Source organism: Salvia hispanica, chromosome 6, assembly GCF_023119035.1.
Source record: "Salvia hispanica cultivar TCC Black 2014 chromosome 6, UniMelb_Shisp_WGS_1.0, whole genome shotgun sequence".
Lineage (NCBI taxonomy): Eukaryota > Viridiplantae > Streptophyta > Magnoliopsida > Lamiales > Lamiaceae > Salvia > Salvia hispanica.
In genome coordinates, this window is record NC_062970.1 from 11,506,144 (window position 1) to 11,518,694 (window position 12,551).

Below are 12,551 nucleotides of genomic sequence, written 5' to 3' on the forward strand. Positions count from 1 at the left end.
GTCCGTCCGTCCGTGCCGCTGAGCATGAGTTCGTCCGTCCGCCGATGAGAGCTTGTCCGTCCGTGCCAGCGGCACGGCGCTGCTCTTAGCTAAGAGCACGTTCGTGCCGCTGAGCAGCCATACGTGATTTTTAATTTTTTTTAAAAAAAAAATTCATAAATAATTCAAAATAATACCAAAAAATAAAAAAAAAAAATTTTTGGATTCCCAAAAAAATAGAGCCGTTTATAGACGTTTTTTTTTTTTGGATTTTTGTGATTTTTTTTTAATCCCAAAATCATCTATAAATACACACATTCATCATCCACTTTTCACATCAAATTATCTCTCATTCATACTTTTTCATACTAAATCATCTACATCTTCCTCTCTCACCCAAACTCTCTCTAAAAAATTCAAAAATGGATTTCACCAATCTCATTGCGGAAGCGGAGCGCGAAGAACAAGAATATTATGAACAATATCATGCCGCCTATGAAGCCTATGTCGCCGCCAATACCCCCGCCCCTCCTCCTCAACCAACTAGAGCAAAACGTCGCTACATCCCTCGTGATCGAGAGGGAGCCCATGAAAGGCTCGTTGCCGACTATTTTTCCGACCAGCCGCGGTATCCAGAAGATTACTTTCGGCGCCGTTTTCGCATGTCAAAACGGTTGTTTATGCGTATTGTCAACACATTGTCCACCCGCGTTGAATATTTTCAAGAAGGTGCAGACGCAACCGGTCGGCAAAGTCTCACGGCGTTGCAAAAGTGTACTTGTGCCATCCGACAACTTGCTACTGGGCAAACGGCTGACCTCTTCGACGAGTATTTGCATGTCGGTGAGTCAACTGGAATCCTATGCCTCAAGAATTTTTGCGACGGCGTTCGTTCTGCTTTCGGCGAGGAATTCCTTCGGGCACCCACCACCGACGATTGTCAACGGTTGCTTCGTCTTCACGAAACAGTCCACGGTTTTCCCGGTATGCTAGGCAGCATTGACTGCATGCATTGGAAGTGGAAGAATTGCCCGACTGCTTGGAGGGGGCAACACTTAAGCGGCCACAAAGGTGGCGGCCCAACGCTTATCCTTGAAGCGGTCGCCGACTACCGCCTATGGATTTGGCATGCATATTTCGGTGTTGCCGGATCCAACAACGACTTGAACGTGCTATATTCTTCACCACTCTTCGATGATGTTTTGAATGGTGTAGCACCGGCGATCGACTTCACCGTCAACGGAAATGCATACCACATGGGTTACTATCTCGCCGATGGTATCTACCCAAGGTGGTCGACTTTCGTGAAGTCGTTCAGCAATCCACAAGAGCAAAGACGGATTCTTTTTGCGCAGCGTCAAGAGTCTGCTCGGAAAGACGTCGAAAGAGCTTTTGGTGTCCTTCAAGGCCGATTCAACATTGTGAAGTCCCCTTCTCGGCTTTGGTACGTTAAGAATATCGCCGACATCATGTACACGTGTATTATCTTGCACAACATGATTATAGCTGACGAAGGACCGATGGCGGGTAACTTTTACGACGAGGATGAAGCCGGAAGCTCAACCGCGAGGTCTCCCCCACGCCGAGGTGTGCATACGACGGTGAACGAGAGGATGGAAAGAAGACACACAATGCGCGATACAAGAGCCCACACTGAGCTACAAAAAGATCTAATCAATCACATTTGGGCGAAATTCGGCAACGAGTAGTGTAATTTTTAATTTTTAGGATTTTATTTGTGTAATTTTTAATTTTTAGGATTTTAATTATGTAATTTTTAATTATTTTGTAATTTGTAATAGTATTTCGGATATTTTAATGCATTTTAATATTGTGGAAATGTTTTTATTTAAATTGAATAATAGAATGGTGGGACCCTTGAGCTTGTCCTTAGCTAAGAGCACGGATGTGGGTGTTGTGCTCTTAGCTAAGGACAAGCAGTAAAAGTGGGGGGCCCACTTCCGTGCTCTTAGCTAAGAGCACGGATGGGGATGCTCTTAGAATATTTATAAATTCACATATGTAAGAGTTAGTTGGAAAAGTGGATTTCTATTATTCGCATGTTCCAAACCACAACCTCTTGTACATAGTTTTAATTTTACATGTAATATCAAAGGGCAAAGCCAACATATGATAATTAAATTGATTTCCTATATATATGATTGATTTGCTGGTTTGGTTGTATATAGGATATATTAAAAGCAAAAGCAACGTATTTGAGTGCTTAATTTGTCATTTGAATTAATTTTTGGATTCGAACAAATTTGAAAGGGAAAATATATATATAAAAAAAATAAAAATAAAGCCTAATATCAAGCCGTATAATCTCTCTCAAATCTCAATCTAAATCATCCCTACCAGCAATTGCTGATTTGCTTCAGTTGCAGAACAAATACACTTTCTTCTATTCCTAATCACTTGTTCACTAATTTAATTTCATTAATTCTTCCTTAAAAAAAAGAAAAAGAAAAAGAAAAAGAAGAAGTGTTGTGGATTGAAGAAACAGAAGCGGATAAACAAAGAAAGGGATCGGAGATCTGAAATCTGCCAAATTTTCGACTTCGTATTCAGTGCATTCATAAATAGACGGGCCATCTCTCTGCGCTTCAAGGTCAGTCCTCTCTTTATTGTTTCCCGTCCTTTTATCTATAATTCATCTGCACGTAATCATTCCGAATTTCGTTTTTGTTTTTTCTTTCGTCTTCATTTATCTTAAATGCTGTTCCTCTTTTTCGGCGGTGATGCATTTCTAGTCCTTTACTTTCTGTTTCATCACTGATTCGATTGGATTTTTGGATCTGCTGCTTTCTTTTCTCTCTCTCAAGGTAAAGCTGTGTTTTTATTTAGCACTCATGTCTACTAGGGTTTAAGAGCTTAGCTTTTTGAGTGAATTTATTTTGAACTGGTAGTACCAAATTTAGCAAATGCTCCAGTAGTAATGCATTGATTTCGCCTCCCCATTTTGTCTTGCTGATTTACCCCGGGGATATCATCGTCTCCTCAAATCTTATCCTTTGGTGACTCAATTTTCAGGTTGGGGATTGTAGGGTTTTACCGATTTTTCACCTTAAGAAATTCGTTTTGTTAGTGTTGATGGATTCTTTGTGTCTTCTGACAAGCCAATGCTGCAAAAATCTGAACCATTTTATAATCCACAACCCCAGCTCAACATCAGCGCCTTAACTTGTCCTTGAGATTCAGCTCATTGTCATGTTTGCGCCGTGACAGATCATTCTCTTCCTGGATTCCTGATGACACACAAGATTGCAATTTGTATCATCTGAAGGAGTTCAAGAAAAACTCTGCTGCGTGAAGCTGTTTCGGGAAATTATCACAACGCCCTGCTTTCGAGGGTGGAAGAAAGGGAGTTTTGTCAGCAATGCCTCCCAAGAGCACAGAGATGCTTTGTGTCATGGAGTTGTGTAAATTAGGATGTGCAGCGGAACGTTGAAATATCTGGGGCTCCATCTCACATTTCTCCTTACTGGAAACAGGCCGTGGGCAAACCTCATAGGCCTGAGAAGTTTCACTTAAACATGAAGCTTGAAGATAATACCACACGTCATGATAACCCCAGGTTGATACATATTAATGATCCCAAGAAGACATGTGATAACTCTCATTTTTCTGGGAACGAGATCCGGACAAGCAAGTACACATTGCTTAACTTCTTGCCCAAAAACCTTTTCATTCAGTTTCACAGGGTGGCTTATTTGTATTTTTTAGCCATTGCTGCTTTGAACCAGCTTCCCCCTCTTGCAGTATTTGGCAGAACAGTTTCCCTTTTCCCTCTTCTTTTTGTGCTTACTGTCACGGCTGTCAAAGATGGTTATGAGGATTGGCGGAGACACAGATCTGACAGGAATGAGAATAATAGGGAGGCACTAGTGCTACAATCAGATGGATTCCATCCCAAAAGGTGGAAAATGATTCAGGCTGGTGAGGTATTGAAGATCAGTTCTGATGAAACTATTCCTTGTGATATGGTGTTGCTAGCAACGAGTGATCCTAGTGGAATTGCCTACATTCAGACTATGAATTTGGATGGTGAATCAAACTTGAAAACAAGGTATGCTCGACAAGAAACTAATAAACTTTTTCTTGAAGGGACTATGATATCTGGTATCATCACTTGTGAGCAGCCAAACAGGAATATCTATGAGTTCATGGCTAATATGGAGCTCAATGGGAATTTCCTTCCTCTCAGCCAATCCAATATTATTCTACGTGGCTGTCAGCTGAAGAACACAGAATGGGCAGTTGGGGTCGTGGTTTATGCTGGACAGGATACAAAAGCTATGCTAAACAGTGCAATGTCCCCTTCTAAAAGAAGCAGACTGGAAACCTACATGAACCGGGAGACATTTTGGTTATCAGTTTTTCTTTTAATCATGTGCCTTGTTGTCGGCCTAGGGATGGGTTTATGGTTAAATCGCCACAAGTTTCAGCTTGATACACTGCCTTACTACCGAAAAGTTTACTTCCAAAAGGGAAAAGATGGCAAGAAGTACAAGTATTATGGAATTCCTATGGAGACATTTTTCTCATTCTTGAGTTCTATCATAGTTTTCCAGATAATGATTCCGATATCCCTCTACATCACGATGGAGCTGGTGCGGTTGGGGCAATCATATTTCATGATTGGTGATCAGCACATGTACGACAGTTTGAGCAATTCTAGGTTTCAGTGCAGATCCTTGAATATTAATGAGGATTTGGGACAAATACGATATATACTTTCTGATAAGACAGGCACACTGACAGAAAACAAGATGGAATTCAAGAAAGCAAGTATCTGGGGGAAGAGTTATGGTGACTCTAAAGCTGGTTCACGGGAGATAGACGCCACAGGTATAATTTGAAAGTCTTGCTTTACTTCAATGATAATGTGAATTTATGTTGGCGTTGCCCTGTGTTGCATATATTCAAGCACTATTGTATTGTTATCTATTAGGAAAAAGATCTATGGTATTTCTGTAGCTAATAGGAAAAAGATCATTGACACACATTCTTTTGTAATTTTACATGACTATCTTCTTGAAATCCAGTGAACTGTATTGACAAACAAGATACATTTGAAAAAGACTGCAGTTTAGGTCATTATTATATCTGCAGAACAGATACCCTTCAGCTGTTCACCTGTCCTGCTTTTATATTCACACCTTATTCTTCTTTGTCCTCTCCACTTTGAGTTCCAAGATATAGCCATAATTTAATTTTCTCGTTAATCTTATTATGATTTAAACTAATAATTTATTTCTGCACCGCTCTTTTCTTTTAAAGTTTCTTTCCACTGTACATGTTGCAATAGTAGTGCTATAAACTTTTTAAGTCCTTTGTTTTATGTGTGCATGCTCATGTTTGCATAGCTGAGATAATATCATTTATTTTTGTCTTGTCATTTTCTCTTTCATGATTTTTGTCTTATCTTGTGATAACATGTGCAGTGGAAGAGTGTATGGGGAGTGGAAGAAAATGGAAGCTTAAATCTGAAATCACCCCTGATACTGAACTCATCAAATTATTGTACAAAGATCTGCATGGAGAAGAAAGAATTGCTGCATACGACTTTTTCCTGACACTTGCAGCTTGTAACACCGTGATACCCATTCTTACCGGGATTCCTTCAAGTATTTCTGGTAGTTTATTGAGTGATGGCCAGACTTCTATAGATTATCAAGGTGAGTCTCCTGATGAACAGGCATTGGTTGCAGCAGCCTCTGCTTATGGCTATACACTTTTTGAGCGGACATCTGGGCATATAGTGATTGATGCCAATGGTGAGAAATTAAGGTAGAAAGCTGACCTCATTACTTCACTTATAATCTCTTAATTTTTTTTGATCCCTAATAAGCTGATCTTTCTTGACAAGTGATATAATATCTGTTATTCATCATTTCCTCTTTTCCTGAATTCAGTACATGGATATTTTTCATAGTCCAGTTATTTCTCATTGATAGACTCCTGTTAATCTTGAAGCTATTTTTGTGGCTTAGAGTAATTACCCTGTGCAATGCAGGTTGGATGTATTGGGTTTGCATGAGTTTGATAGCGTGCGTAAAAGAATGTCGGTTGTCATTAGATTTCCCAATGGCAGTGTTAAGGTGTTGGTGAAGGGGGCTGATACATCAATGTTCAGCATCTTAAAAAAAGATCTTCCATGTGATGATCGCATGAGACATGTAACACAAGTACATCTGAATGATTATTCATCTGAAGGTTTACGCACCCTGGTTGTTGCATCTAGGGACCTTAGTGGTGAACTCCTTGCAGAGTGGCAACAAATGTACGAAGATGCGTGCACATCTTTGACTGATAGAGTTGTAAAACTACGCCAAGCTGCAGCTCTCATTGAATGCAACTTGACCCTTCTTGGAGCCACAGCTATTGAGGACAGATTACAAGAGGGTGTACCTGAAGCCATTGAGTCCCTGCGGCAAGCTGGAATAAAGGTGTGGGTTCTCACTGGAGATAAGCAAGAGACGGCAATATCTATTGGTCTTTCTTGCCGACTCTTGACAGCAGATATGCACCAGATCATAATCAATGGAAATTCAGAACATGAATGCAGAAAACTATTATGTGATGCCAAGGCCAAATACCATGTCAATTATGCAAGTTCCTTTGATGATACAACGAATTTGAAGAAGAAGACTGAACTTAATTTTCTTGAAATGACTTCTCAAACAAAGTCTTCCAATATGTCTCAACAGATTACAGGTGAGGAAGACAGGCCTACTTTTGGCCCGCTAGCCCTTATAATTGATGGCAACAGTCTGGTATACATATTAGAGAAAGACTTGGAATACGAGGTACACATCATTCTTTTCAATTGCTTTATTCTGATTTGCATTTTTTTTAGTCTGTGTTTATTTTAAACTCCCTACGTCCCTGAAAAAGTATGAACATTTGGTTCGGCATGTGTTTTAATGTATAATTGGTAAAGTAAGATATTGAGATAAAAGGTAGTGTAAGTAGTGTTAGTGTAGAGTGGGCTCCAAGCATCATTAGTAGAGTAGTGTAATGGTATTAGTAGTAAATAAAATGATGAGTAGGGGTAATGTGTTTAACTATTCCAAAATTAGAAAGTTCATACTTTTCATGGACGGACTGACAAGGAAATAGTTCATACGTCTGGGGGACGAAGGGAGTACCATAAAATTTTACCCAATTTATTTTTTTGTTTAGCTGTCCTGGACTAGTTTTACGTTTAAGATTTTACTCAAGCATTTCTTAGCTTTATGTTTGATATCTTGATAGAAGCTTATTTACAGTTATAAGAATGAACAAGCCTCTTACTTCTTTTTTTGTCAATGTCATCAGCTGTTCAACCTCACCACTTTGTGTAAGGTGGTGCTCTGTTGTAGGGTTGCACCCTTGCAGAAGGCTGGAATTGTGGACATGATTAAAAGCCGCACTGATGATCTTACACTAGCCATTGGTGACGGTGAGTCGGTTATATTTTGATTTCATATATCTTTGTTTTCTATCATTACATTATCTATTCGTTGTGATCTCGGTTGCTTAGGGTTAAGCAGGTAATTGCTGCATTATGTTTTGAGTTGGGATGTAAATCTGAATTTGTTATTGTAGTACACTGATAGTCTAGTGTAACACTGTGACTCAGATACATCATGCTTCTTCTTGTTTTCTGTCTGAACTTTATGAACTAGTATATCTTTCATAAAGCTTTATGAAGAACTCTTTTATCGTCATCTGATGAGTAATGCTTTTGCAGGGGCTAATGACGTTTCCATGATCCAAATGGCGGATGTTGGCGTTGGAATTTGTGGGCAAGAAGGGCGCCAAGCTGTGATGGCATCAGACTTTGCTATGGGCCAGTTCAGATTTTTGAAAAGATTGCTTTTGGTGCATGGACACTGGAATTATCAGCGGCTTGGCTATCTCATTCTCTACAATTTTTATCGCAATGCTGTTTTTGTGTTGATGCTTTTCTGGTACGCAGAGTATCCTTGATCTTTATGTAGTGCATAATGTTTCCTTATGAAATCTGGGGCTTTCCAAGTTGATATCATGAAAGGCGTGTTTGTTGCATAGAAAATCCACACACCTATGCATACTTTAACTACATATGGATCCCTGCTGAACTAGTGCTTTCTTCTATTAATTTTGCAGGTATATCTTATGTACAGCCTTTTCTACTACTTCTGCATTGACAGATTGGAGCAGTGTTTTTTACTCCGTCATTTATACTTCTGTACCAACGGTTGTTGTTGGTATTCTAGACAAGGACCTAAGTCATAAGACATTACTCAAATATCCAAAGCTCTATGCAGCAGGGCACCGTCAAGAGAGTTACAATATGACCCTCTTCTGGATTACAATGGTGGACACATTGTGGCAGAGCCTTGTACTCTTCTACGTACCATTGTTCACCTACAGAGAGAGCACTATTGACATATGGAGTATGGGAAGCTTATGGACAATTGCAGTTGTCATATTAGTTAATGTGCACTTGGCAATGGATATTCAGCGATGGGTATTTGTTACTCATGCTGCTATATGGGGCTCAATTGTTGTAACATATGGCTGCATGGTGGTGCTTGATTCTATACCTGTTTTCCCTAATTATGGGTTAGTCTATATGTTGAAAATTATCATTCATCACGTATTTATAAGATGCACTAATAGTCATCTATGGTTGACACTGTGAAATTGTTGTTGTTTTGCAGTACAATATACCATCTTGTAAAATCACCAGTTTACTGGATCTCCATCTTACTCATAATGGTTATAGGATTGCTCCCCCGGTTTATTTTCAAAGTTTGCCGTCAGATCTTCTGGCCCTCTGATATCCAGATTGCTAGAGAAGCTGAGATATTGAGAAAAAGGCGACCTTTTTTCGGGTCTAATGCTGATCAGGATTCTAGCTGACATGCATGCTTGCTGTCTTCTCTTGTCATTCATTTGGTGGGCCTCTTCTCGAGCTTATTGAGATGTGCCTTCCAAATGGCATTCAGGTTCTGAAATCAAATGGTATGCTCAACATTTTTCTATAGTTTACTCGCGGAGTTTTGATGATCATTTACCGATACAATTTTTCTTGAAACCATGGATTGGATATATTAGGATTGTTGGGTTAATAGTAGTATTAGTTTATCTCCATATGACCAGAAGCATTACACTTGTTTCTACTTTTAGTGGACCCTTTCATGTTAGATTGCATTAAAAAAAATTCATATAGTGTTCATTCAATCTAATCCATATGCTTCAACATGCCCAATTGATATAGCTTATACAAATTCCTTTTTGATCTTGTAGAAATCTGGTGAAAGCCCACAGATAGATAGGAACCTTTCCTGCTACATGAACTGATCCGTGGCACAAAGAGGCATGGTCATCGTCGTTCTGCTACAGAGGGGAAGGGGAGCCCAAAACTGCTAGTCAAAATAGGCTGCTGCTCGTCGATGCTTAATCTGAAGCTGTAGCATTCCAGGTAATTCTAATGTCCATGGAAAAACGAACATGAGATCTCCAAGGTCTGCCTGTTGTATATATATAGAATCGATTAGTTTATAGATAATAAGTATTCTTATTCTATATATATGTGTCTTTTAACTAACAATAGATTAGATGTATTAACGCGTGTAATGAAAATGTGCTTGCTATTTCCTCATCTTCTTTCATGTTTTTTGTCACTTTTTCCGTGGTATTTTTAACAGAGAATATTAGGTCCCTTTTGAAAACCTTACTATTAAAATTTGAATATCTTATTTAACTAGAATGTAGTAGTTTACTTTAGTGGTCATGGAATGTGACTTAAGTGCACAAATTGAAGATTTTCGAGGCTCTGTTTGGTATCATAGAATTGAGCATTTCAAATTGAAATTGGAATCTTCAATTCTAAACCCCGTGTTTGTAACTATAAAATTGATTTAGAATTGAATTACAATTCCAATTCGTCTCAATTCCACAATTTGAATTCGTGTCAAAAGTAGATGATTGAAATTCCAAATAATGTAAAATTGAGCACCTTCACACACTACATACATTGCACACATTACACACAATGTGCGGGAATACACAAACCCTTCGTATCAATTACTATAAATTATAATATAATTCCTTCAAATTCAAGTCCAGTTCCGCTAACCGAACTGACCTTGAATGAAATTCAAATTTTGCTTAACTTTCTTTTCACAAAGGAATTTGTTTTATTTTTTCCGATGATTGATGAATTAGTATACACATAATTAGGTAATTTTACATTTTTATTAATTTTAGAAAGTTTAGATAATTTTGTCATTTTTATTAGGGAATATTGCCAATTAAATCACAACTTTCGATTGATTTATGGTCGGTTCCACAACTTACAAAGTTAGCTAAATAAATCATAGCTTATTACACCTTCGCAATTGTCCCAAAACTTCAAAATTTTCAACAGTTACTTGGTATTATTTAGTGACATGGCTTTTGGGTGACGTTATTCAATGATATGATATTAGGATGTTATATTTCTCCTTCCATCAATGAGGTGTATTATAGATTAAGAAAATTACGTCGCTCTTATTTCAACAATTTCGCCCTAATTTTCGTCGAATATCTCCATTCTCACATAATTCAGCCCTAATTCTCTTATATAAACAACGTTATGACCACATTAGAAAACACCGACTTCCATGTCACCACTTAATTGCAGGAAATTTTTAAGTTATGAGACAATTACGAAAGTATTGATAGGTAGTATGATTTAATTAGGTTGTGATCAATTGTTAACTCACTCTCTAGTTGCTAACTACAACTAATTTAAGACCATATGATTTTAGAAATCTAGTGGTCTAAAATTTGCCACGTGTAAATTTTTGTTTTTATTGATTAAATCGAAAAGGATAAAAAAACTACCAAATTAGGGTTTTGGATGAATATGTCACTATAGTGTTTTGAAAATATTAACACGATGCTTTGAGAATGTCAACACAGTGCTTTAAGAATGACATTCTACATGTATTATATTAACATATTTTATATATTATATTGACATTTATTGTTGTACGAAAAAATTGAAAATTTTTGAATTTTTTTTTTAATTTTGACATCGAAACATGTGCAAGTGAGATCTCGTTAGAATCATTATGAAATTATCTTTAATTTGATATATGTGTTTTAAAGTTATGGGATATTTTTTAAAAGTTAGTTACAACTAATTTGTTGTAGATTGACCTTAATACCCTTATTGACGTTTTTTGTTGATCGTATTGACATTCCGGGGCTAATGATCTACGCACTTGATTTGAATATACTAATGCCTATTATTTACTTATAGTTAGCAATTAAGTTCAGAGTTAGCAATATAACACTTTCCTAATTAACTAACTTTGTAAGTTGTGAAATTGACTAGTAGTCAACCGAAAGTTGTAATTTAATTGACAATTTACCCTTTTATTAATTTTCAAAAGTTTAGATACTTCATTCGTTTTATATTAAAATTTTGTTTTACATATATACCATATTTACCTTATTTAAGTAATAAAAACATATTCCAGTTGTAATCCACAAATTAAATTAAATAATTTCATTATTAGTAGTTTTTTCAAAGTATTCTTCTTCTTATTATTACTACTATTAAAATATTTTTCAATTTTAATCTATAATAATTGTAAAAAGTGATGTGGCATATTACTGTATCAATCCAAAAAAATCCGCAAATAAGTACTAGAATATAAAAAATTTGTATCGGCAAATGGTTATCAAAACTAGAGATGTCAGTGTAGTCTGCAATCCGTGGGCTGGCCCAAATAGTTCGGTAAATTTAGAGAGTTAGGATTGAAAATTTTCAACTTGATAAAATTACAATATGATTAGCCAGTAACCCGATAGGGCCAGACCCTCAATCCGATAGGCTAGCCTGGTGGGTTGGTCCTAAGTACAATTCATTAATTATTTTATAACATAAATAACTATAACATTCGATTTTAAAGCATATTCAGAAATACAGTATTTTCTATGGTTGATATGATTTTTTTAAATTTTGATTTATCTATTATAATAATATTAAATTGACTCTGTTTGATGAGATATTCAAAACATGGAATAAAATAGCAAGGGAAACCGTGATAGATTTATGCTATTCAACCCTAGCTTTTTACCATTTCTGTCTAAGACTCCACTCAGCCTCCTATATTATCATTCAAGGCGGTAGAAGGTAGCCACTGTTCAGTATACACATTGATGTTTTGATTTGATTTTATTTTTTATGTGAACAAGAAGATTTACAGGAAATTTGTGGTTGACTGTTGTTTATGTGACTCATGAGATATGCACATGAATCATGATTGATGATCGTATCTTTATTCTATTGCTGTTCTTTTCCGACTTTGTTTACGTCTTTGACCAACCATGCAAATCACTTTTTATCAAAATCGAAAAGCATTTTGTTTTTCAAGATTTTCTTCTAATAAACAAAGTTATACTTTTCGAGTCTTAAAAGAATATGCACTTTTAATTAGACACGAATTTTAATACACAATTCATAAAGTAAAAGTTAAGTAAAAAGAAAAAATAATTATTAAAGTATTATTAGTGGAAAATAGGTCACATCTCAATAGATAGAA

At 36.8% G+C, this 12,551-nt stretch overlaps 1 protein-coding gene across 9 annotated transcripts in view; it reads left to right on the plus strand.

Annotated features, from left to right (window-relative positions):
* The window catches only part of LOC125193959 (phospholipid-transporting ATPase 1-like), a 10,516-nt gene extending 900 nt beyond the window's left edge, over window positions 1-9,616 (plus strand). For 2 of the 9 annotated variants that reach the window (XM_048091925.1, XM_048091927.1), the window contains exons 2-9: window positions 3,208-4,830; window positions 5,427-5,772; window positions 5,999-6,791; window positions 7,303-7,426; window positions 7,718-7,937; window positions 8,116-8,574; window positions 8,673-8,976; window positions 9,262-9,616. In XM_048091925.1, coding sequence (XP_047947882.1) covers window positions 3,516-4,830; window positions 5,427-5,772; window positions 5,999-6,791; window positions 7,303-7,426; window positions 7,718-7,937; window positions 8,116-8,574; window positions 8,673-8,874 — 3,459 coding nt within the window. In that variant the 5' untranslated portion in view covers window positions 3,208-3,515 and the 3' untranslated portion in view covers window positions 8,875-8,976; window positions 9,262-9,616. The other 7 variants (XM_048091928.1, XM_048091929.1, XM_048091922.1 and 4 more) reach the window with 7 other exon arrangements.
* Window positions 9,617-12,551: the final 2,935 nt, after the last annotated feature.